At 41.4% G+C, this 27,732-nt stretch overlaps 1 protein-coding gene across 1 annotated transcript in view; it reads left to right on the top strand.

Annotated features, from left to right (window-relative positions):
• Window positions 1–27,732, top strand: part of Erc2 (ELKS/RAB6-interacting/CAST family member 2) — an 841,184-nt gene that overhangs the window by 351,874 nt on the left and 461,578 nt on the right. The window contains 1 exon segment of the mRNA XM_052190312.1: window positions 22,435–22,572. Within this exon segment, the coding sequence (XP_052046272.1) occupies window positions 22,435–22,572 (138 nt within the window).

Raw genomic sequence — 27,732 nt, forward strand, 5'->3', positions numbered from 1 at the left:
CAGACAAAAATGTCCATGTTAGAAAAGAAGGAACAAGCATGCCAGTTAAGTTAATCTGTAGAAACAGGCCCTGGTACATAGGGATCTAATTTAACAGATTGGTTCTTGTGATTCTGGAGGCCTGATGAGTCCCAAATCTGATGGGGATATTGACATGTTAAAGATCTAAGGGTAAACTGGTAAATTGTAGATCCATTCCATGTAAGTCCGTTAGAGAACCTGGGAGAGCTGGGAAGGATACTGAGGATTAAATCTGAAGGCTATCTCCTGGAGAATGGATTCTTAGTTTAGTTAGGGAAGATGAGCCATTTACCTGTATTCCAACCTTCCTTTGATGGACTAGGGCTTCCCCATACTGTAGAGATTAATCTCTTTTACTTAAAGGCCACTGACTTAAATATATGTTACACCCTCACAACACCCTAATGAAGCATCTTGAACAATAGTTGGATAAAACTTCTGAATCTTGGGATCTACTCAAGTTGACACGTAAAATTAAGTATCACATCACATGAGAAGAATTGGGGACTTCACCGAACTGGAGAAGTGATTAGGGATAGTAGCGGGATTGTCTGAGGAGGTACTGACCCTTACCTGGAGAGAGGTATGGTGAATCATGGGTATGTAACTGAAACTTCCAACCTCAGGACTTTCCCTAGGACAAGATGCTGTTGGAGTTAAGTTCACAGGCCACAACCACCAAAGAGATAAACAGGAGTTTATTTACCTCTTTGTCCCCCTGCCTTGTCACTCTCTATGTCTCCCTAAGTGTAAAGAGGGGGCATGGCTGCAGAAGGGGTTAGTGGAACCTCACCGTGTGAGAGGGCTTTTCCATAACTGAGTTGCTAACTGGAAGCCATCAGATTATTAAGCCTAGGATACCTTGGTGTTGGCATTTATAACTTGAATTAATAATCTGTTGAGCCAGCACTTTACAGAAAATAAAACTGATAGCATCTCTTTGAGACACCCAGTAATTTAGAGACAGAAAATGTCTTTAGTAGACATTTTCATAATGCAGAGTAGTATGTGTTTTTTATTCGATATATTCTTTATTTACATTTCAAGTGATTTTCCCTTTCCTAGATTGCCCCCTCCCTGAAAATCCCATAAGCCCTCTCCCCTCCCCCTGTTCCCCAATCCACCTCTTCCCACTTCCCTGTCCTGGTGTTCCCCTACACTGCTGCACTGAGCCTTTCCAGGACCAGGGGCCTCTCCTTCCTTCTCCTTGGATATCATTTGATATGTGCATTGTGTCTTGGGTATTCCAAGCTTCTAGGCTAATATCCATTTATCAGTGAGTGCATACCATGAGTGTTCTTTTGAGACTGGGTTACCTCACTTAGGATGATGTTCTCCAGTTCCATCCATTTGTCTAAGAACTTCATGAAGTCATTGTTTCTAATGGCTGAATAGTTCTCCATTGTGTATATATACCACATTTTCTGTATCCATTCCTCCATTGAGGGACACCTGGGTTGTATGTGTTGTTTTTAAATTTCCTTATTTGAATATTTTCAGTGGACTAAAGAATTGGGTCATTTTTACTATTTCAGTTTTAATTTCTATTTCTTTTACTCAACACACCACCACACCCGTGATCTTACCCCAACACTAAGATGTGCACACTGTCAGACAATCACCTGATCTTTGTCTATTCCAGAGTGGAAGCTCCCTAACATCTCTAAGTGAGAAGGGGTCACTTGATAGTGCATGTTATCATTTCAAGGTCCTTCCTTCCTTAATGCCTTCCCAGAGCTGGAAACTCCAGAACTGGCTTTAACAGCCCCACCCCAGCCCTTCCATGTAGAGCTGGTTGAAAATGCAGACCATATTGGTGCTTTCCACCCATGAGTGTCCCAGCTGATGAGAGCACTTGGCCACAGCAAACTGAAGCAATAAATGTTTATTGAGTGAGTCAGAACATGTTAGTTCTGTAGCTGTACCAGGCATCCCGAGAGAAGGTGAGGAAGACGTTTATGACTGCCCTCACTGCCAGGATTGTTATTTTATTTCTGGGTTATTTCTCAGCTATTCAGTGAGTGGCTGCTTTGTGCCAGGTGCTCTGTCAGGACTTTGCATCTCTCTGTAAGTGGCTGCCTTATCTCCTGCAGGTCTTTGCTCTATTGTAACTTCTCAATAAAGGCCTCCACTTACCTCAGAGGAGTGTAACCTGCTTTCTCTCACTCTATCCTCATCCAATTCATCTGAAGAGTTCTATTTGGATGTGTGTTTTCTTACCCAACATTGTACCTTTTCTACACTATCATCTAGTTCTACTGGGATGGGAATCGTTGTATATTTTGTGTACTGATGTTTCAGATGTCCATATCAGCACCAGCCATGACCAGGAGTGCCAAAGACTAGTGAAATAAACAGCTCATTCTTATCCTCATACCATCTTCCTGTTGGTAAGGTGGGTCCTTTTTTATATCTGTAGAATGAAAAAGGTATGAGGATTTGCAATTACTATAAAACCTAATAGTTCTGAAAATTCAATAGTCCAAAGCATGTCTAAGGAATGGTCTATGGATATGATGCTGACAGATTAAAGGAAAGGGGGAAACAGGTGAAGGGTGTTATAGGAAGTGCTTCTGTACAGGTGCTGAGCTCTAGTCATGCAAGCTGAAATCTCCATGGATAACCAGCTGTCAACGCGTACGTTAAGTGGAATGCACTTGAGGCCTCTGAAATGAATACTTTAAGTGGTTTAGATGGTAAATTTGTTAACATTTATATTCTGGTACAATTGAAATGTAAGTAAATAAAATCAAAGATAAAATGTATTAGGGTTTATTTGGCACTGTTTATGGTGCATATGTGGGAGGAAAAGGAGAAGAAAAATAAAGAATTGTCTCAGGGCAATAGGGGGAAGGAAACAACTAGAGTCAAATTTTGGCTTTTTTCTTTCTCATTTGTGGTTTAACCCAATTCCTTAGCGCTGACAGCTCCCCCATTCCTGGTCTCTGTGATGAGCTCTGTGAACTCTCAGTAGTGCCTGCCCTATAATGAAGCTGTGAGCATTCACCAGAGCAAGAAAAGAGGGGTGGCTATTACTGTACCCCCTCTCCTTTTTAAAAAAGGGAATCCCTAATCAGGGATGTACCACTTCCTTGCTAGACCCTTAACACATCCCTTATCTAATCTTATAAAGCAACGAGAGGAAGATTTAGGGCTTCCTTTCACGAAGCACTTGGGAGAGCATGTGCCACAACGTCCATCCATCTTTTAGTCAGAAATGCTGAGGAAGGGCCAGTGATTGCTAGTCTTTAGTCCAACCTCTTGAAAAGTAATACCCTTTCATACTTATTCCATGTCTGCGTGACACTAGGCGACTCCAGCTCTCCTAGTTACGATGCCTAGAGTAGAAACAGATTTATTGCAGGTCAGCCTCAAGCCTGTGACCTGGTCTGGGTTGTTAATTTGCCTTTTCCCTTCCCCCATCTGACATTCACTCTGGGTTGTGACACTTCCTTTCAATTTGGAGCATGGCAAATTGGCCTTCTCTTGTTGCTCAAGTGTGCAAGTGTCTTTTCAACATAAAGGAAACTCTGAAGACCAAAAGGCATTGCACCTTTTCTGTCTGTCAGCTTATGAGGATCATCAGAAGTATTTCTGAAGTATTGATCACATTAAATCTTGAGCCCTAGTAGAGACAGGTTTTCCAAAGCATTTGTTGTCAACATGAAAGAAGTGTCATCACATGACAAAGGCCAAGTCCCTGGCCTGGGAAGGCAGGGGTCTGAGGGGTCTTAGGAACATTGCTCAATAAACATCCACTATTACTTTGGAGATAAGTTTACTGGGAAGATAATGATGCTCAAGTCCTTGTCCTTGCTGTTCCTTACCTGGCCTGTGCCTCCTCCAAAGCCCTGTTTTACATGTTCTCATGCTTACATTATGAATTTTATAGCAATCAATGCCTCTGCATTTCTTGAGTGAGGATACCCTAAATGCCATCAGCCCATTATAATCTTGTTCTAGTCCTGTTGTTAGTGGTAAGGATGTGTGGGCAGGCAGTACTAAGCAGAATACTTCTATGCCTCTCAACACTAGTGGGTGCAAGGAGAGCTGAAGAGAGGGGAGACTCAAGTCTGGATGATAAAGAAGAAATAGGATGAAGTCACTGCAGAGAGGAAGCTTCCTGCAACTAGGTTGCTACTGCTGGACACATGGGCCTCCCGAGAGTGGCAGGTCTGGAAGCCAACCCAGTGACCTCTGCATTTTGTCTCTGTCACCTGCTTCCCTGGACATTATAGTAGGAAAAGTGTTGCATGAGCTTGAACGAACAGCCTTGATGACTGTAGTCAAATTTTCTTTGAACATAAAAGCTGAGCTTGTATATCAGAACCAGACATGCTTTTATTTGGCCTTGGATTACAATAAAATTTACTGATGATAAAGATAATCAAACCATTTCATTTTCCGTGCACTTTATGGTTACCCGCTGGGAGGGAAGGTCATTACTCGTGTCACATGCTCCTCCGTTTAAAGAGAAAAATCCCTGAAATTCAGGGTTAAGGATGCCTGTATCTTTTCCTCCTGCTATTCTCTTCAGCAGGACAACCTGCCATCCAGTAGAGGATATAGGAACCAGGTTCAGTGTGGAGGCTGTGTCGTGGTTCTTGTCATCCCTTGGCTGGCTGGTGGAAAAAGGCAATCTGTGTAGCAGTTGTTGCCTGATGAGACTTAGTCACTGGGACTGTTGTTTCAAGTTAAGTTTAATGGGGCTCTAGTAGTTTCTACACACAGGGCCTGTGTCTCTGACAAGCTTATGAATGGTGTAACCCCATGTTAGCCTCTGCTGCAGCACTGAAGCTCAGTGTTTCATATCAAATCTTAATTGCTTTTGCCACAAAAGTACATGCATACAACAGGAGAGTCACTTTGAATGACTAAGTAGAAACTGAGAGAGACTACCTGGAACTCACTTATGTATCCCAGGCTAGCCTTTCACTCACGGCCATCCACCTGTATCACCTTCCTAAGTTCTGGACTTATAAGTGTGAGGCACCTCACTTGATTGAAAATTGACATATCCTGAAAACAAGGTTTTGGGCTGTCCTGGAGCAGTTTTTCTTGCTGACTTAAATATTGAAAAAAATATTTTATTTAAAAAAAAATAAATGCCTATTTGAGAAAGAGATAACCCCTAAGTAATCAAGCCGTGTCTCAAGCCAGTGCCTCACTAGTTGTGTAAAACAGCTCTAGTTGTTTTGTGGTAGTAAGCCTTAGTTTTCTAATGAACAGAGTAAGAACACAGAATACCATTTGCATAGGATTGTTAAGAGTATGAAATAGCATAGTGGATATTGAAAACATCTGTCGGGAAGGAATACCTAGCTAGCAGAGAACATGGACCATAATAAACATTTAATACACTGTGGGACTGTGTACTGGTGGCTTCCTACAGAGATCTCTAGCCCAGCTGGGTGCAAGAGTTCTGGCAGAGGGGAGAGGGTGCAGGCAGGGGGAAGAAAGTCGCTTCTGCAGCTTTCTGCTTCTGCAACTGGCACTACCTCTGTTTCTGCTGTCTTGGTTACTCCACATAACCCTATGCTGAGTTGGGTAGGGCTGGCCTGACAAGAGGTCTTCTAGCCAGGGAGGAGTGCAGCAGAGCTGTGGGTGGTGTTTCTGGAGAACAGACCTCTTCCCAAGTGTTACAGCTCTTATAACAGAAGCTCTCAGACCACAGAGTAGTCCTCTCATATCTTTAATAAAAACTGTAGGATTTGTGTTAGTATGTATATACAGTTTTGGGGTGGTTCAGGGTTTGACAACAGGTATTTCTCATTGGCTTGGGCTGAGAGCTCGGGGGAATCTTATCTGCTCGTAGAAAGGCTTGGTACTACTGCTCCTTTGTGACTGATAGCCACACACCTCTCTGTGGAGGGGTTTTGTGAGGCTGTAGCTATGATAGGAGCCAGGGGCCCAAGGGGTGTGGTCAAACCATCCCATGCCAGTGACAAGTACCCACCAGGTCTCCCGGATTCAAAACCAGAGCTCCACCTAGGTCCAGGCTGTCAGTGCACAGCTTACCTCCCCAGAATACACATCAGCCAATTAGATTGTATCTCCTGTACAGATGAACGCTTTACCTGCTTATCTTTAAATAAAACTGGATATAGTCATTTGAATCGGAGTGGCTCTAACCTTTTATTTTTTTAATCACCAAACTCAAATTTCCCTGGTTTTAAAATAAGTTCTAATGTGTATGGGTATTTTATATAAATATATGACTGCACACCATGTGTATACCTGGTGCCAGCAGAATCCAAAAGAGAGAATTGGATTTCCTGGAATTGGAATTACAAGAGTTGTGAGCCTCAATGTGGGTGTTGGAAATTGAACCTGGGTCTTCTAGAAGAGTAGCCTGTGCTCTTGACCACAGAGGCATCTCCAGGCTCCTCTTTCTGTTTAACAGTGTTTATGTGTTGTTACTCCACTCAGACCTGCCACTCTGGGCCACTAGTATGTACAGATCTGAGATTTCAAACACTACCCAATATCCTACAACAAATAACCTGGAATTTGGACACTGTACACAATTTTATTGAAAGGATGAAGTTGTATTTTTTTTTATTCTGTTTTTCCAAAGACTGTGACCTTAATCCAAAGCCCCAACTGAATATAGTTGTTGCCCTATAATCAATAGCCATCAGGCCATTTATCTTACCAGGAACCTAAAGTAGGAGTTCCTGATGATTCCAAAGGTCTCAGCTGATCAGGGAGGGGCTGTGAGCTGTAGCTCATCGCATGCTGGCATTCCCCGTGGCAGCGTTGAAGGAGTAGCCTCTTTATTGCCTGGCATTCAGAAGGGAGGAGTATAAACCACTTTGGTATCTTTGAAGTGTTGTTTTAAAGAACTATCATGGGTAATGTTTGCTAAAACTCATGACACGTTACCACCATGCATTGAGATGGGATTTTATTCTTTTATAGATATATATTATTCCATTTAATCCTTTCCAAATCCGGTGACATCATTAGGACAGTGAACAGCATGCCCATGTCATGGATGAGGAAATGAAGCCTAGAAACCATCAAAGATTAGGCCAACTGTGAAGAAGACTCCTGTGGCTCTGTGTCCATGGTAGTAAGTTAATAGTAAAGTTCACCCTGTTAGTGTGCATTCTACATACTTAAACAAATGTTTACGGCGTTGAGATCAACCTGTAGTCCAGATTTATAATCTCATTATTCTAGTGTTGCTGTCTGATCACCAAAGTACCTGGATAACTATTGATCTGTTATTTCACCCGCACTGTTGTGCCTTTTATAGGCTGTCTTGGAGATACATACTTAGTCTTTTGGGTCTATCTTTCTTTACATGGCATAAGGTATCTGTGGTTCATCATGCTACTATAGGAATTGGTGGTCTGCTGTTTTTCATTTCTGACCGTATGCCCATGGCATAGATGAACTGCAGTCGCTTGTTCTTTCCTGTGTTAACGTACAGTCATTATCATGGGACACACCCCTTGACAGTCATCTTGCCTGTTTGGTTCTGTGGCCTCCCTTCAGGCTATCGGTGATTTTTACTTTCTCTGTCATAATTCTCTCCCAGCATCCTTACTATTATTAACTATGGGTGAGCCATGCCCTACATCTCATTGTAGTTGTCATTTCCTGCAGAAATCGTTCCTGACTCCACAAGATTGAGAGCTCCATATTTGTATGGAACATCACTCTGCATCCTTGTTGTTTGTGATGGTTAAACTTAGTTGTCCATTTGATGTGATAAATAGTCACCTACCTGGTGGGCCTCTGGGGATACTTCTGAGGTTGATACAATGCGGCCAACTTTCCTAAGCTCTCCCAGCTGTGACTTCATTGTCACAGTGGACTATACCCTCAAACTAGGCACCAGACTCCTTATCCCCTAAATGGCTTTTGTCCACGTATTTTATTACAATGGAAAGAGTAACAAAGATGCCATTTCTGGGTAAGTTTCTTTCAATCAGGGCTGTGTGGCTTACTGCTGTGTTGCAGTTCTTAGCCGTGTCCAGCTCTGGGCTGAGACCTGTCCATTAAATAAGACTGTCTGGAGGGGCATCATCTTCAGTTCAGGGCAGATGAATAAGTGGCTCGGTGTTCTTGTCTGTCCTGGGGAGTCCTACTTTCTCTTAGGCTGATGATGTACTTGATCATATAAGATGCAACTCCAGCATTGGGAGGCTCTCCGTTTTCCTTGTCGAGTGATATCTCAAATCTTGCAGGCCCCCTAGAGAGTGAGCCCTAGCTTTTCAGAAGCTTGATAAATGCTTGTTGCCCCATAGCTCCCAGAATTTGGTTCATACGGAGAGCCTCTTATGGGGCAGGTTCTGTCTGCTTGGATTTATAGTCAAGAACATATCTGTAAAACATACCACCCACATTCTATAGACACACAACAGTGAGCTAAGTGGACAAGGAGGTGGAGGTCAGAATACGCGAATACTTCAGCATTGCTGAGACTTCAGTCATGGCATTAGAAACTAACAGTGTTGCCCCAGAGATGGACAGCTTTGTGATCTGTGCCTGTGAAGCCTTTAGCTCGGTGGTTCTCAACATTAAGTAGAGACAGCTTTGGGGGCTGAATGACCCTTTCCCAGGCATCACATATCAGATATTCTGCATACTTACATTACAATTCATAACAGTAGCAAAACTACAGTTACGAAATAACAACGATATAATTTTAAGGTTGGGGGTCACCGAAACATGAGGGTCGCAGCATTAAGACAGTTGAGAGTCACCAGTCTAGCTGTTCTCCTGTCCTTTCGGCCTCTGTGCCTGGGAGGGCACTGCACTTTGCAGTTTTTCCTGCTGATTCTTCATCTACCTCTCTCCTCAGTTGTCCCGTTCTTTGCTGAGCGCCAGTGGCCCATAGCTCAGCTCAATCCCCAGTATTCTGCTGGCCTGATTGGTTTTTCTATAACACTGGTACTTAATGAGTTTCCTGCCACTAAACTTCACCATGTTTAGTCTCCAACAGATTTGGATTCAACTCTCCCTTTTCCACCTGGCGATGGCAACTCTTGTCTGTAAAACAGATCACATCACCAAATGAGAGGCTCCTTAGGAGGATTAAGCCAGAAAGCAGAGTACTTAATGTGGGAAACCCTTTCAGAATGCATTAAGTGCTCCTTGCCCATAGCTCCTTTTCCCTTCCCCTGTCCTCCTTGTAAGAAGGAGACTGAGGCAGAGTGGGGATTTTAGAGGAACTTAAGGCTCAGCATTTAGATTAAGATAAGCGTGGAGAGCAGTTTTAACCTGTTTATCCAAATCTCCTTAAATACATTCTTTCTACCCTTTCCCCTCTTCTGTTTTTCCTTTCTTTCTTCCTTCTACCCATCTCCAATTTTGCTTGCCGTTCTCAATTTTTTTAAAAGAAAACTACCATGACAGTACATTTATAGACCCAAACAGGGCTACACCTCCCCACCCTACCCCTGCCCCCTCCCATTGGAGGGCTGTAGCTTGTTTTTCCTGGTATCTCTATCTCTCAGGCCTGTGCTATGGAACCAACTTCTCTTTTGGTGGGTACAGCTCTACATCTGCAACTGATTTCGCGTGCAGATGGGCTTGGACAGAAATAATTAGCCACTTGCCCCTTTTGGTGAGGGTACAAGTGGCCCCTCTTGCCAGCGATTCCTGTGCCAAGTCAAAGAAGAAGTAGAGTGGGAGAGACTTGTGGAAAATTAGGCACCAGAGCAAGTTTTAGAAAGTTACAGCTAACCTTTTTGCCTTACACACACACACACACAGTGGATTTGAAAGTATGCCTTGGAAGAGATGGGCACTCTTTTCAGGGTGTCAGTACCTTGGCTCCTGGCCATTTCCCCCTCAGTTTTCTTCTGAGGGCTTATTTCAGTATGCTGTGTGTTTTGAATGCTGCCTTTGGCTTCACAGCTGGCTCATGCTGCACGTTAAGCCAGCGTCTACAAACCCTGATCTATTCTCTGGAAAGAGACTTCCATGTCTTAGCAGCATCAACTTCCCACATCTCGTGCTTTTGCAGAATATGATGGAATGACTTGCCATGTGACACCTTTGGATCCATACAGATTTGAATAATTTTCCTTCGGTGTGGCCTCTGATTAAGACAGCATCCAGTGGTATTAGGGGACTGTTAACGAATCAAGCTGCTGATTGCCATCCTCAGCCATCTATCCCTGGGATTCAGAAACTGTACGTGGGGAAGCTGCCTTGGACAAAAAAAAGAGCAAAACACATTCTGGCTCTTAATAGGAAACAAAAGTGCATAAACAAAAGCAGACTGCTTCTTTAAATATCCAATTGCACAACAGGACTGGTCTCCCAGGGAAGAGAAAGGAGCCTGTGTTTAATTGGGAAAAGAAGCTGGGTTTGTGCTCTCTTCAGCTGTCAGTCTAGCAGATGAGATTGGAGTCTTGACACTTAGCAGAAGACAGACTCCTTTCCATTAGCCAAATGAACATAGGGCCTGCATCATTATTGGACTTTGTAAATTCTGCCTGTGCTGTAATCAGACCTCTCAAATGCAGCTGGTGACTGCTGGAAAAGAGTGAAGGACACCAAGCTTGAAAGGAAGAAAGTAAAAGCCTTTCTTAACCATTTCAGCTCATCTGCCCAATACCAGTTAGACCACAGGCCCTTGTAATAGGAATTTAAGATGCAGAGCTATGAAACAGAGTTTCTTTCATTTATACTGAAGCATCTAGAATTTACCTGATCAGTACTCCTTTTTAATGGAAATCTGTTATGTCTCCAGTCTTTTTATTTCCAAGGTGTTCCAAACAGAGATAGGCTGTATGTAGAGTAATTATAAGTAACCAGCGACTTCCCATTGAAGGGTCCTTTAAGGGAGATGAGTTATTCTCAAACCCTGACCATCTCAGAATGTGCACATAATCAATGCAAACACTCCCAATGTCTATGCTGTTTTTAGAGTGGACATGGAGCTAGAGAGACCCATTTCCTCCCCATGCACTGCCCTGGCCTGGATCCTTATATTTGTGGTGTATGTGTATGGAGGAGCTGGGATGCATATTGACTAAAACTTATGGAATAATGCTTTTGGATCCTTAGACTTAAAAAAAATAACCTCAATTCCTAGAGGGTAGGGAGAATATTGTTTCTTCAGTGTTCTGAAGAACGTAATGGTTAGGGAAGAAATAGGTTGTTACTGTTAATCTTCATTTGCTGTACAAATGCTTTGGTTCCAATGCTTGAGAAAATCTACTAGATTAAGTCACATATCAAACTAGTTCAGCAGGCAGATTGCAACTGACCTTCTCTCTGGACCATAAGTGACTCTGGTCCTGGGCTCAAGCATCTTAGAACTAGCTATCTAAATCGTCCTCATATGCCAACCAACAAGAAGCTTTAGCATTATGGATATTTCAATACTTTAATAGCTGAATATTAACACAAATATCTGTATGTATATTTGCTGATGTATGATTTGTCACCACAGAATGGATGATTGAAGTAGGAGATCCTGCTGGGGTCTCTGGCTGTTTCCATTTGTGTAAACATTTGCATGTTGCTACCTCTTAAAGGATGCTAAATTACTGCCTTGTGATCTATCTGCTCATTCCTTTGTGTCAGTGAAGAATACCACACACTGTGTTTAGAAAGCAATGCAGCCATTGGTAAGGTGTCTGTGCCCCCGGGAAAGCAACCTCTCATGGCTGCCGTTGCTCAGTATCCCTAGTGAAACTCATTTGGTGCCCCATGCAAACAGCAAACACCTAAAAACCAAACCAAAAGACATGGAAGTAGAGGGGAGGCTACCTGAGAAGAGGAAGGGGAGCAGGGGAGGGGGACAAGGGAGGAGCCTGGGAGTGAGTATCATCAAACCACATTCTATTCATAGGTGAAAATTTCAAAATGAAACCCATTCTTATGCATGATCAACATATACCTACAAATATTCTTAGAATCTCGAGAAGCAGTTTAACCTTAGCCCCATGCCAGAAAATCTTATTTCTAGTAATTATTTCACATTTATTTTCACATAGGATAACTGTTAAAGATCATCACAGTTACTGGGTAGGGTGTGTGTATGTGAGAGAGAGGGGGGGAGAGGGAGGGAGGGAGGGAGGGAGGGAGGGAGAGAGAGAGAGAGAGAGAGAGAGAGAGAGAGAGAGAGAGAGAGAGAGAAGGCTTGGGGTACCCAGAAACCAACCATCTTCCGGGCCTGGGAAGACCATTCGAAACTGGGTTTCTCACAGTTTAAGACTAGGCTCAGACTTATTAAGAGTAGGTAAAAAGATAAAATGTATAAATCATAAAAAACATTACAAAGCTTAAGAATGGATTATGCTCAAATATCTAAGTGGAGACATACCACTATTCATGTATGCTTCTATGTAAGATGAAAATAAAAAGTTAGTTTGCAAGTACTTCCTTCAATTCTTAAATGTCAGTTAATGGGGGACTCTTTTAAAGACAGTGTATTCTGAAGCACACTTCAATCCCTATATCACAAAGCTTGGATTGTAACTTAACCATGAGCCATATTATGAGACAGACTGGCTTCACAGATTGTGTCGATGGTGAAATTCATACAGACTCATTTGTAGTCACGTTGTGTGTTCTTGTTTCTTGTTTTGTTCATTTTTTCCCCCAATCTACCACAAAATACATTCTACAGCCACCAGGACTATTACCTTGGTGGTTTCTATTTCTTGCATCTGTTATTGTGTTTTGAAATGGAACATTTGCTGTAGGGGACAGAACATTCATTTAGCATGAAGGATACAAACCAATAACAGAGTAAGTTGTCTGTAAATAATGATCTAGGTTCCTTGACAAAATGTTCATTTTTTTTTTTCCAGTCAGATAGTTCTTGTCCTTTCTCTGGGGTTGTATTGGATTTAAGGAGAAAGGGTCAGGATTTTATCTATTTAGGAAGTAGATGATTCAAGAATCCAGAATTTGACTGAGTCCTAATTCTGTCTGCCCCCATTTACTCTTACAATAATATGGTTGACTTTGTGTGTATATGTGTGTGTGTGTGTGTGTTTGCTTGTGCATACACACACATTCAATAGCTCACACATGCATGCATGTGGGGGCTATTGAAATGCTTTCTTAGTAGGGTAGTTTCTCTCATGTGAGTGGTTATCCACAGAGCTTTTGTTAAAGTCCATAGTGTTCTTTAAGTTGGAAAACAATTTGGTAAGTATTGAAATACTTTCATTTTCATTTACACGCACAAATACTTCTAATTTCATACTAGTCCCTCCTCTTATTTTTAAGCTTAAAATGATACATCTTATATTCTTAGTCTTCACTTGTTTTTTAAATGTTTGGCTCTTAAAATTATATAATTTCCTTAAAAAGCAAAAGCCTATAGACAATCCAAATTCAAAGTAGTAAGCAGGAATAAAATAATTCTCAAAGAAAACCCAAAGTCTTCTACCCCCAAGAATAGAATCAAAATTGGGGAAAGGCATCAACTTGAAGTAATTTAAATGACACAGTTTTATAGCTGTCTTAGCATGACCTTGAGAAAATATTTTCTAAAAGAAATTCTCCCTTAAATAATTCTTTCAGACAAGGTCTTAAAGAGCAAACGCTCTTGAAGTTTTCTCAAGCTGTTTTCTTGGATTCTGTTATTTTCCTGCAAATTCCCGAGGACAGAATATTTGGTTTTAACTTAAGATAATGAAAGTAATTTTCCTTTGAGAACTAAGGTTTCTGCCGGTATTGTAAAGCCTGTCTGCAGGTGAGATTTAATTTAATCCTTTGAGTACTTAAGATGCATTCCTGAGACAGTGGCCAAAAATGTGACAAGATTATCATGTTGTTTATTGACAGTGTGGGGACAAGAAAAGATGTTTTTATTCAGAGTCTAATGATTTCTTTAAGTGACCTTGAATGTCAATTTTTTTAGTTACTAAAATGCACTTTATTTAAACAGTCAAAGATAGCAGGCACACTGCACTTGTAAAGTTTGTTGCAACTGCATTTTAGTGTAGGGATTAACTTGCAATAAAGCAAGGCATAGGAGGCATGCAGTATCTTGTCAACTAAATTTCAAGTTTTAAATATAGTAGACACAAATGCACAAGGGTTAAAAGAGACTCCACCTTGGAAACATCTGAGGGGAAATGACACATTGTGAATAGAGTCCGAATTGTGTGAGATTTTAAAGGGTTCGTTTTACATTTTCCTGTGTATCCCATTATTTTCTTTTTTTTAATTCTTCTTTTTCTCAGAGTGCTTTGCATATTCTAATAAGCAGAATCCTTGCTGGTGTCAGAAACTATTAGAATAAACAGGGAAGAATTTAAAAATGAGAGCTGTCCTGGCCTGGTTGGAATTTACTCCCAATTTGTACAACACATTTAAGCTGTAGACCTTCAGATAAAATTAGTGCCATAAAATCTTTTTAGTCATTTCCTGTTAAATGTGTATGCAAATGTACTTTTGCTACTTGCAGTGATCCCTTGCATAAACTTCGCCTTTTATTTGAGGGTGGACAAAATATGAAAAAAAAATAGTGTTTTACACATTAAATTTAATGGACTATCAGGATTTTATGTGGAAAAAAGTAAATCTTTTCATCAGTCCATTCAGTAAAAATGAATTTTGTGACATCGGGCCGCTCCCTGCTGAGGATGCCTCAAGGCCTCCCCTGTTCTCTCTGCAGGGCTGTTAGCCATGGCCAGGGTACCAAACAGCTTGCCTGCAGTGTGAGCTCTTAAGGGTCTCACCGTAGGAGTACCTCTGGGGGCTGCCCTGGATGGTGTCATTTATCACTGGGTTTTTAACAAATGTTCTATTTTAGCACAATGTGGGGATGTTTTAAAAATTGCTGCTTATTTCGTTTTATATCTAAAGGAAAAACTGTACAAAATTCCATACCACTTGAGAACATACTGTCTAGGTTAACATTTTAAAATTAGTTTTAAGAAGGAAATCACGAATGCTCTGGAATATGGAGACCCGCCAAGCATGGGAAGCCGTTGTCCCCCCCTTCAGTTTCAAATGCCTTACTTACCATGGGGTCAGACTGTGGATGATATTGTTGGAGACCTTTGAACAATGGCGACGCACCTTGGGGAGCAGTTTCCTTTGTGGTATCTCTGCATCAACTCTGGTCTAGGCAGAGCTGCAATTGTGCAGTATCTCAAGTATTCCACAGGGTGTCACGATGTGGTTGTTCTCAAGAAAATTGTCTGGGAGGAAGTAATTTGAGCCAAGTTTAACCCAGAGTATTTAAATGGTCACTTTTTTTTCTTCAGTTAAAGAATATTTACTTTAGACCTACTGTGTGCCAACCCATGATTGAAAATACAAATTTTAGTGGTGTGATGCAAGTCTTTATTCTGGCATCTTGGCCAGTCCAGGACTTTGCATCATAGTGAGCTTGTTGGAATGTATTTTCCACGGGACTTCTTCCTGAGAGTGAATCACAGAGAGAGTATCTTCTGCAAACCTTTCCTCTGTTCCCCAGCTGGAACCTGACTCCCTTGCTTCTACCCTCTGGTGGCAATGGATCCTCAACTGTGTTGGTGGCAGGACGAGGTCTGAGAGTCCAGGTTCTGCCAGGTATCTGAACAGCTAAGGTAAGGTGAAGCAGGAGTGAGGCCTCCCCAATCAGAGCAAATGTGAACCTTCACTCAACCAGCTTCTTAGATTTATTTCAATGGTGAGAGTTTTAGGAGTAAATGAAATAATCCATTTGTGTAAAAAGCTTTTAGTGGCTTTCAGTTCTAGATAGCACAAGTTCTCAAAGTCCTATTAGCTCTAAACTCTCTCAGTAATCATAAAAGACTCTGCAGGCCGGCAGGAAAGAGCTCTGTGGGAACTTCCTGAACAAATCCTAGGGACTTCTTGGGTTTTCTTCCTGCTCCAGGCTACTGTCCCAGAACTCTGTGACAGAAACTCTGCCAACAAGAAATGACACAGGGAAGAAAAAGGCAATGGACAGAAGGAAGGGAAGGGAAGCTCAGTCCATTTAGCAATGATCCAGTTAACCCATAAGATGTCATGAGCAAAGCCCAGCAGGCCAGCCTGTCTGCCATCATGTCTTGCCTGCTCTAAGTGCTGAGTTCAGGATGCCCGTGCCAGTTGTGCCAGAAGAGCCCTGACTGAGCACCCATCACTCCTGAGCCTCTCTCCCAGCACTAGAAGTCAGGCTCCTGTCAAAAAGACTAAAATATAAGCCACAGACTTGGAACAAATCACTGTAAAGCACACAAGGTAACATTTTCAAATCACTAGCCATGGCGGAAATCAGAGTAAAAGGGCACTAGAATCACTACTAGTGACAACACTGGTGAGACTGTAGGGAAACCAGACCATTCTTACATTGAAGAGGTGAAATATGAAATGTTCAAACTTTAGAGCAATGATTCTCGTCTTGTCGGTTGACACTCTTTTGCAGGTCACATATCAGATATCCTGGATATCAGATATTTGCATTATAGTTCATAGCAAAATTATAGTTATTAAGCAGCAATGAAATGCTTTTATGGTTGGGGGACCATAAGGAACTTTATTCAAGTGTCTAGCATTAGGAAGGCTAAGAACCATTGCTCTAGAGGGTAATTCAATAGTGTTTTACATAATAAAAACAACTTCCATATGATCTAGAAATCATCCTGGGATAGCATTTATACCAGAGTAGTGAAAAATTCTTTTGAAGATAAAAAACACAAACCTGTATGTGAATGTTCATAGTAAAATACCTGTACTAGCCCAAACTGGAAACAACCTAAATGCCTTTAAACAGGCATATAGTTAAAGAAACCGCCACAGTGACACAACAGAGCACCACTCAGAAATAAATAGTAATGAATTATTGAACAGCTTAACAGTTTGGATGAATCTCTAGACAGTTATGGTCAGTGCAAGAAGCCAGTCTGAAGGTTATATACTTCATGAGTATGTTTATGTTACATTTTCAGAGTCACAAAATTATCAAAATGGAGAAAAGTAATGACAGCTGAATATTTATCAAGTCAGCATGGATGATATCATGTGAGATGGTAGAAGAGAGGAAGGGAGGAGGGATTGAAAATAACATCTGTGTTTTTCTCACATCTGTTCGCTGGGTCTGCTGGGTCTGGAACAATGAAGTTCTCCATAGATACTGTAGATATGAGTCGGTTGTTTGGCCACCAGAGTCTAGCTTCCCTGCTGCAGTAGGAAGAGCATCTCACTCAGGAAAGTGAGAAGAGCCAGCATTTGCATTCTCAGGCTCTCTTGCTCTTATGTTATCAGCTTAATCTTGTCTCTGCTTTTTATTTAGCTAAATGCACCTGTCAGAGCTGTTGGAATGCTGGGAATTTGATGACACATTTCCACTGTGGTGATTGTAAGGTCACATGGTCATGGGTGGTGATGTTATATAGTAGTCGCCCCATAGCCCAGATACCTGCTGTCCATTGCTTGGTAGTAGCATCTCTCCTGGGCCACTTGTGTCAGAACTTTAAGCATAGAATTAAGCCTTTTCATATAATCTTTGCCTTTTTGGTAAATTTGTAAATTTACCTGCTACTACTACTACTACTACTACTACTCTTACTACTATTACTATTACTACTACTGCTACTACTACTACTACTACTACTACTGTTTATTTGATTAAGTTTGTCTGGTTGCCTCTGTAGCTCCAGTTAATAACTTTAAACTAATATCCAAGGTATGGATATCAAAATTCTGGAAATATGTCTGAAGGAAAAACAAAAGACCTTTTTAGTAATTGAGTTTCAGAATTTCATAAAGTAAAACAGAAAGACACCATTGGGTAAGCTTTACAAACATAAGCATGCTATAGCATGAGCCTCTATAAAGACCTTACTCAGCGTTTTTTAATCTCTTCTTTCTAGAATCCAAGAGCCAAATGAACCCAGCATTCCTTGCTCTGGTCTCTTTATAAGGCAATTTCTTTAGTCACCATACCTCTTTTTTCTTCCTTACTTTATTCAACAAATGAATGGCCAGAGATGTTCACTTGTCTTAAATGAGCTTACAGCAGAGTTGCAGAGCTAATCACGTGAAAAGACAGATTGCCCCCTCAGCTGCCTCTCCAGCCTTTGACAAGGCCATCCTAATGTGTATAAAAAGTGCAGAGGGGCAGAGAAGGGGCAGAACTTGTGTGGCAGAGAAGGCTATCTGAAGGATAAAGGGTATGTGTTGGCATCAAAGGGTTGAGTCAGAGTTGCACAGGTACAGAGTTGGAATGGGAAGAGCTCTCCAAGTACAAGTAGCAGACGAAGGCAGGAAAATGTACTGTCTGTTCCTGGCAGCATGGGTTGTCAAAATGGCAGCCAGCGTAGGGATTGGTGGGTGGGCAAGTGAATTCTCTTTTGCTTGTTTCTTCTGGCAGTCCTGGGGAACTTAGGATCTCACTCCTGCTAGTCATGTGCTAGCTCCAGCTCTTGGACCATCTCTTGAAGGGCCTCATGAATGGCCTTGAGTAGAGTGGAAGCCGATGAAGGATCCTCAGGCATGAAGTCATAATCTTATCAATCTGAATCTTGCCTGGCTCATTGAGAGTCAAGAATTCTCTCTGAGAGAGAGTCTGAGACTGTACAATTTCAGACGTTAGCTTAAACCGAAGATCATGGTTGCTAGGCAGTCCCTAGGATCTGAAAGTTGCCATTCCTTGCTTGCTCTTCAAGGATCTGCTCTGAAAGTGCAGCCCTTGCTTCAGACACAGTATGGTTACTGTTTTGGATGGTTGTGACAAGAAACATCTTTCTTCAATGACGAGTGTGGTATTTCTCAGGTCTGGAGCACACAGACCTGTCTCTCAACTTTGGGGTACAAAGACCTGTCTCTCAGCTTTGGGGTACATAAACCTGTCTCTCAGCCTTGGGGTACATAGACCTGTCTCTCAGTATTGGGGTACATAGACCTGTCTCAGTATTAGAGTTCACAGACCTGTCTTTCAACCTGTCTCTCACCCCAAGAGTCACAGTAACCAGTGAGTTCTCTATGTTCCAGTGAATTGAATCTTTGTAACAGGTGAAGTTTCCTAAAAACAGTCTTTGAAATTCCCAAACCTAACCTTAGTTTTTAGTTTGCTCAATAATCAGTTCCTGCTACTTGAACCTTGAGAAGTTTCACACTTTCAAGAAATAAGATCACAATCATTTTTTGTGTCTCTTGTCAGAAGCCAAGAGAAAGGTATATAATAATTTCCTAGCAGATAAAAATTTTTTACATTTGCCAGCTTCCTAAAATTTAATTTTCAGAAAGAATTTACTTTTGGGGAGGTAAAAGGAACATTTCTTCATGTAATAAGCCCTTTTAAGAAGTAAAACTTCCTTCAAAACTCATTTTAATAACATTATTTTGTTTTGTAGTTGGGTTGGAAGTATCTTTATTTTGTGTATTATCTTCAGGAAAAAAAGCTCGAAGATACAGAAAAATATGGGAGAAAATAAAATTTACTTTATTGTCAAAAATTCATAGTGATATAGATATACTTTATACATATACATGTATATAGTATGCTATATATACATACACATATGTAGCATATACATATATTACTCTACGGAGGAACTTCATTTTTACCAAGTTAATGTTGAATTATTTTATATTATGCCTTTTCCTCTTCAGATTCTAAAATTTCCATTTAATCTGCAATTGGGATCAAAATTGGGATTTTTAAAGACCTTCAATCAATTTCATTGCTTTTAACTTGTTGCAACTTGTCTATTTTGTGTTACTCTACAAAATACCGAGGATGGGTCCTTCTGTACAACTGGGAAAATAGTTTTAGTTCTGGATGCTTACCAGTATTGCAGCAGCGTCAGATTCTCGTGGCAGCATAATGGGCTGCAGCACAGAGTGGCAGGTGGCATTATAATGGGGCAATGCTGACCCTGCGTGGTCATGTAGCAACAGGTGACTGGAAGGGGAACGGGCTTGCTGTGTGATAGTAAACCACTTTTGGTAGAATGAATGGAGTCCAATGAGATGAATTCCACCCAGTGAGGATGGACATAATCTACCCATGAGGGTAGAGCCTCCATGGTGTCACTACCTCTCAGCTTCATCACAGAGGACCCAGCTTCCAGAAGGACCTTTGGGGTGGGGGCATGAACAGTTATTTTTGCTCATTGTTTATAGTGTTTGTTCATTTTTATTTGTATAGTTGGTATTTTATATTATTTAACTGCATTTATTTGTGTGTTAGTGTATGTGTGCAGACACGCCTGTGTCACACAGCACATGTGTGGAGGTAAATGGAAAACTTGCAGGAGTTCATTCTCTTCTTTTACCATGTAGGCCCTGGGAATTGAAGTAAGGTTGTCAGATTTGGTGACATATGCCTTTATGCCCTGATCAATCTCATCATCTGTGATATCACACACACACACACACACACACACACACACACACACATACACACACACACACACAACCTCACTAGTAGGTTTTAAGGATTTTCTTTTATCTCTACTTATGTATATGTGTTTGTGTGTCTGTCTCGGTGAGTGTAGACCAGAAGAGGATGTCTGATCCTCTGGAGCTGGAATTATAGGTGGTTTCAAGTCACCTGACCTGGGTGCTGGGATCTGAACTGGGATCCTCTGTGAGAGCAGCAAATACTTTTAACTGCTATACCCAACCTCCAACCTGCCCCCGTACCACCAAATGTCATTTTTTTTTAAAGCCCTACTTGGTTTGAAAATTTAATCAGGAGATTGCTGAGATTTCCAAAAGTAAAATCCAGAAATTCTGCTCTACCACCTGCCTTCAAGACCATGTCTCTCCTGGGATTTTTACTTCTGGAACTACTTAAAGAATTGTTCTTTGTTTGCTGTTGTTTTAGTTTTTTGTAAAAGTTATACGAGGGACTCTTCTGTTCTGTGCTTTGTAGCCTCTTGGGTGTCCTTTTATAAAAGCTGTGTATGTGGGGGTCAAACACAGCCTCAAGTATCTATCTTTGCCTCCTACCTTGAGACTGGACTCTGTTGTTGGCCACTGTGTACATCAGGCTATCTGACCCAGGAATGTACCACATCTACCTTTACATGAGTTCTGGGAATCTGACTCCAGATCCTCACATACTGGCAGCAATTGCTTTCCAAGACCAAACCATCTCCCAAGTCCAAGATCATCCTTGAGATGTTTGTACAGTATTTTTTTTAAAGGTGGTATGTTCTTGGATATAAATGTTTACCCTAGTCTAAATCTGTCTGTCCCTTTTGTCTAAAGTATCATTACCTTTATTAGCTCAGATGCACTGAAACACTGGGAAGGTCCATCAGCCCAGTCCAGGTCCCATCACCTCAGGTGTAGATGCGTCATTCCCTTCTCTTTAGAACAACATTATGCTTTGCTTTGGAACAGTGTTCACTCTGTAGCACAGGGCTGATCTGGAACTCACTGTATGCTCTGGACTATCCTCAACCTCTGAGAGCCTTCCTGCTCTACGTCTCTGAACTCTCAGAATCATAGCACAACTCACCATACCTGGATTCATCACTGCTGGATGATGCTATAGTGGTACCTTATTTACCATCTCTCCATTGTCATGACTACTGACAACACCATTTACACAGCCATTCCAGATACCAAGGAGTCAAGTAATCTCAAAGTTGCTCGAGCAGCACAATGGGAAGCGTGTATTTGGAATGAGTCCCTGAGAAAGCTGGGTGCAGAATACAAATATTTTGAATGGACTTATCTCAGAGCTGTACTGCTTTATTTCCCTGTCATTTAAAAACCCTTAATATGAATAAATTTGTTTGTATAGCGGGCTTAAGAAAACCTTAGATAAGAAATACATGGTTTGAAAGCAGAGACTAAAAACATGAATGATAGTGGACGCAATGCCTAGGAGAAAGTCCTTGTAGCTGCTGCCAGGCAGACCTTATAATCAGCTGTTTTCTGTGTTTATTTCGGGAGGCAGATACTGCATAAAGTGCCTGGTTGGCTGCCAGCATCTGACTTAGTTGCCAAATGGAGTGTTTAGTCCTTGTTGCATATGACTTATATCACAAGTTCTTCCCATTAACAGTCTGCTGGTGATAACCTACTTGGCTTCCATGCAATCACTTTGAAACAGCCACTTGACAACGTTTGGTATATCGCAACGTTTCTTGCTGGATAAAAGGACTGAGTGGATGGCTGTGTGGGCTCTGTCTACTAAAGAATGGGCACCCGCTTTCTCTATGGCAAGGTCTATGGACTTGAGCCTTAAAAGTATGGTTAAATGGGTAGAAACAGAGAAATAATATTATTTAAATGACTGGGGGTCTTGCATTTATATGGAGAGTGTTCTGCTTATGAAGAGAAAATTGCAATAAATGGATTAAGTTCTCAAAAACACTTCTTCATTCTAAGTCAGATGTAATCTCAATAATACTGATGTGATTAAACCCATGTAGCAGGACTTAAAATAAAAAAATAAAAAAGGGATGTTTTCACGAATCTTGGCTTTGGTTACATTGAAAAATGTGTATTGAATATGTCAATCTTTATTTTTAGATTGAAAACTTGCAAGAACAACTTAGGGATAAGGACAAACAACTGACCAACCTGAAAGACAGAGTGAAGTCCCTGCAGACAGACTCCAGCAACACTGACACGGCTCTGGCCACACTGGAGGAGGCCTTGTCAGAAAAGGTGAGCTTAGCATCCAAAGCGGGGACTCAGACTTCAGAGCAACAGCATGGGGGGGGGGAGTCAACCCCCCCCATGCAATCACACCTGATTTCCCCTGTCCCCACACTGCCCTTAGTCCCAGCTTGTCCTCAGACTTCCATGTTAGCCAGGAGACCGGGCACACTGCAGGCATCTTCTTGAAACTAAAAAACAGCACCCCCCCCCCCCCCCGGCTGTCTGATAAACGATCCATTAAACTTTGAATGCTGAAACTCTTAGCCTGCCCCATAGGGTGGCCCATTCTTCCTGATAAGGCCCTTTTCTGTCAGGGACCTCTGCCTTGTGCTTGTCTCTTCCTTACACCTCTGTGCTTTGTTGGCCCTTTAGGTTTCAGATGTGTCATGTTCTCCTCTGCCTCTGACACCGACATTTTGCATTTGCTCCTCTTTGCTCAGAGAGTGATTTTCTATGCACAGATTTCATTCTTCTGAGCCGAGAATGTGAACTTGGCAGAAAGGTTGTGTGAGTTCGAATCCCAGGTCCTATACTCACTATTTGGGTTAAGGCATTGAGTTCCTCAATGTCTTCATCTGCGAATTTGGGGTGATGGAAGTCCCCACCCAGCAGATTTTGTTATGTTTAGGAGAGAATGTGTTGAGAACAGTCAAAAGGGATGACAGTTGTCATTGTCATTTTATGAGTCATTCCCATAGAGACACTGTGTTGGTGACCCCATTCCACATGACACACGTCCACAAGTTCTTATTGTAATTATAACGCTCTGTGCGTCTGTTTTAATGGAATTAACTACCTCTTTATACTGGACTCTAAATGGAGACAGTATACCATGTGTATTTTACTTTACCATCAGCAGGGCTTAGCACAGCACCTTATGGGCTGCTCAGTAGGTGCTGGGTACTGGTTGACTTACCCACCCTCATGTGAATGGGTGAAGGCCAGTTCTACAATGTTCTCATTCTGATGAGGGGGAAGGAGAAAGAGAAAGAGAAAGTAATGACTTAGTGGCATAGGAGGGTTTTCAGAGGAGTGTTATTTTCTGAAGATGGAAATAAATTAGAGGTATTATGGCTTACAGGTTTTAAGTTCGAGACAGGAAAGGTAAATTTAAGAAAAAATTGAAGTAGGTGAACCATGAATCCTTCTGCAAGACCCCTAAGTTGCAGGCAGAGCGGAGAATACTTATAAGGAGTCTGGGACGAAGTCTGGTAATAAGGTCTCTCAAGGCCTTAGAAGAACTTGCCTTTTTACTATTTTTGGAATAGGAAGCCATTCTGAAGCTTTCATTCTGATGGACACTTAAAGGGTTCCCACGAATAAAAAAAATAATGAAAGAATGAAAGTGAAAACCATTAGACAAATAGACCATTTCTGAGTTCAGTTGTTAACTATTAAAATGATCTCGAGTTCCTTTCCCCTGCTTGAATTAGTCCACCCATCCACCATGCAGCTTTTGCAGGTGTGATGTCTACAGAGGATCTTCCACATGGTATCCTTGCTCTGGACTCTTCCCTGTGCCAGAGACAGTGCCTGCAGGGGTGGGGCGGGGAGAGCAGGTGAAGTTCCTTAGCGATTGTGAGATAAAGGGCCGGGGAAGCAGCTTAGTGGGTGAACTGTGCTGTTCAAGCACAAGGACCCCAGTTTGCATCAGCACAGCACATATAACGCTGGGCTGGGTAGCACTGTGTAACCACAGTGTGTCTGAGGCAAGATGGGCAGCAGAGACAGAAGAATCCCCGGGGTGGTCCTAGGCCTCAAAGGAGATGGAAGGCAAGCACCAAGACCTAGGGCTGCCATTGCCCTTCGATCTCCACACTGTGCTGTAGAGAGAAGCTCCGCACCAGGACACACTGGGGTGTGGGTGGACAGAGGTGAGGATGGGCAAAATCCCTGCTCATGAGAATTCTCAAGGAGAGCTCATGTGGGGTTTGGGCTTATAATATGTCAGTATGGTACAGATTTTAGGTCCATTGTTGACACTATTTTCAAATACAGCTTGAAATGGAGAAAATGTAAAAAACCAAAGAAAATGTGAAAGCAAAGTTGTGTGTACTTTTTCCTCATCACCATTACCGTTTTCAGTTACGCAGCGCTTTATATAACATATACTTGGTGGTTGGTGGGATGTGGAGTTTTCTTTTGGGAATATCATATAATAGTAAGCAATAGCATGATTATGTAAAGAATAAACACTGTAGCAAGGTATGGGGGCCAGCCTACCTCTATTTTAACTAGGTAACCCCAACAAGTGATTTCCCGTTGTATTACTTCAAGTCTTCTCTGTTGAATGAAAGAACGAGATAATGTAGCCCATCAGTTTCCCAGGCCACTATGCTCTTAGTTATAACTTGAACTGAAGAATAAGCAGGAGGTTTTAGAGCCATCAAAGCTGCTGACATAAAACCTTGAACCTAGTGTGCTTTCCCCAACTTACTCAGTCTTTGTGGCAAACGAAAATACATGAAAAGTAAAGAAAAGGGCTATAATTCTAGATTAGGTAGTCTTCAAGGTCATATTAAAGTTATGAGTTTATAAATTTGAGATTAATTTATAAGATTTTAAAGTTGTATTTAGGAATTGATAAGAATATTAATGCACTAATAGTTCAAGGAAAGCTATTTTTTCAACCTGGAAAGTTTATTTCCAGAGTTCTTTGAAGTAATTTTGTTTTTAAAAATGAAAATGATTCAAAGAAGATTTAAATTATGTTTTTCTGTTGTATATTTGGGTGATATGTCAGCCCCTTCCTCTTGATTTCTTTCTTAAAATTCATAGACTTAAACCGATGCCATATACATTTTGTGTCATGATTCTTGATAGGATGTTTTTCTGGACCCTCGTTCATTTATTTGAATTTAAAGTCAAAGAAGTTCCCAATTCTAGGTCATTCTTTTGTTAAGTTCTGATGCCCTCAGGGGGCATCGGCAAGAGAGCTGAGGCTGATGTGAGTGTAGCCTTCTCTCTCTTGCCTTTATTATTTCCCAGTCACTCCCTGGAGCCAGTCTTTTCTCCACTGTCTCACTCAGCACCAAAATGCCCAAATGCACCTGTGAATGTCCTCGCCTCCAATTCTTGTCTCTTTGGAAGCACCTAGACAGGGAATTGCTCAGACAGCAGATTTGTAACCCGGGGTTCATAGCTTCTGAGTTCTGCCTTGGATGATGACTTGAGAACTCAGAGAACTAAGGTGGAGTGGAACTCAGGGAGTCCTATGGTAGAGTGGAAAGCAGGGAGTCTGATGGTGGAGTGGAAAGAGGGAAGTCCGATGATGGAGTGGAACGCAGAGAGGACTGCTGGTGACTGCAGAAAGCTGGAAACTCCATGACATGCTCAAAAATTCAGATGCTGAAGTCTAATAGACTTCAAAATTTGCTGATTCTCAAAATGTAGATGCTGAAGTCTAATAGAATTGTGGTGTGGAGAAGCTCTGGCTTCTGAGCTTGCTCACACTTAAACTCTATTTACTACTGATTGGGGGTGGGGGTTCCTATGATGACACACAAACTAACTCAGAAGAATTTATTTGGAGTAGATTTTTTAAGGATTCCCAAAATAAAATGCTATTTCAGAATAAAATGTATTTCAGAAGCACAAGAAAACTCATTGAAGAGGAGCTGGTAAAGGCAAGTAATAGAATACTTAACTACTTCTTTCCGTAGCTCAGAAACATTTGGTTGCATCCAAATAGTCTTACTACCTGAGATCTTTTTAAAAGACTGTTTTCTCAGCTACTCCACTGTGACCCCCAGTGACCTGTAGCTTTTAAGCATGTATAGAGATTCTGATGCGTTGGGAACACTAACTTCCCACTGTGTCTTCACCTGTTGCTGTGGTGAAGTGCTTTGACAAAAGAAATGTAAAGGAGAGAAGAATTATTTTCTCTCAGTTCAAGGTGCAATCCTTCATGGCAAGGGAATCAAGGCAGGAGGAGTTAGAAGCAACTTGTCACATTATGCTCACAGTCAGAAGAAAAGGATACTGAAAGTATTCATGCAGTAAACTCTCTCTATAATCCAGGTTGTACTACCAAGAGATTGTTCATAGCCACAAAAATGACTTTTCCATATCAGTTAATATAACCAAGATAAAAATCTCACAAATGTATGTCCATGGGCTTTCCTAAAATAAAGAACAAGTTACATACTTTCAGGAATAATGGCACAGAGTAAATATCATTCCTATTCCAAATGGAAAAAAAAACCAAGAAATAGTTATTCTTTCACAAAAACCAAATAACAACAGCAAAAACAAAAGCAAAAACAAAAAAGGATAACCACTCCAAAACCCAACAGAGAAAGGACCAAATTGCCCTACTCCTCCATGCCTGGCATCTGGGCACATAATGTTATCATTTGGGTTCCAATAAGCCTGTGTAACCCCACCCTCTTAACTCTGCTATCATCTGCATATAGATTATCCTCTGGATAATCTCCATTCCATGCCAGTAACTCTGCCCGAGTTACCCATGATCTTAGCATCTCCACTGTCTTGGAGTTTCTACAATATCCTGGTTTTCACCTTCAGTACCTTCAGAATGTACTACTCTCAGGGTCTCTGTACAGAGACTCTTGACTCTACCGTATATTACCTGAATGCAGATGCTGTCTATGGCCCCGAATCCTTTCCTTCCTTCAAACACTGTCACACAGATGAATCGGATGGTTTGTTTAATAGCAAACTTTACACAGTGTAGAATCACCTGAGAATTCTAATTCTAATCACCTGAGAATGTCTGTAAGGAATATTTTTCTTCTAAATTGGTGTAATTGTAGTGGAAAGACCCAGCTGAGTTTGGACAGCACCATTTCAAGGGCTGGGCATGAATTGTGTAGAAGTGAACACAGCAAGGTAAGCAAATAAGTGTGTTTGTGCTCATTTGTTTCAGTGCCCAATTATGGACATTATATATCTGCTGTTTTTATTTTCTGAAAATAATGACTGTAAACTTGAATGAAACAGTGATGTGCTCACTCAGGATGGAGCCTGACCCTCTCGGAACATAGTTACATCAGTTTCTGTGACCTGATCCTGTGGAAGCACATCTCTAGGCATCTGCTTTTCAGGAACAAGGAAGTCATTTGGCAAATCTGTTTCAATTTAGACCCTGCCCTTCAGATAAGTTTGCAATCCTGCAAGTCAGAGCCTTGTGTGGGTAGTATCTTT

The sequence above is a fragment of the Apodemus sylvaticus genome, chromosome 8, assembly GCF_947179515.1.
Source record: "Apodemus sylvaticus chromosome 8, mApoSyl1.1, whole genome shotgun sequence".
Classification (NCBI taxonomy): domain Eukaryota; kingdom Metazoa; phylum Chordata; class Mammalia; order Rodentia; family Muridae; genus Apodemus; species Apodemus sylvaticus.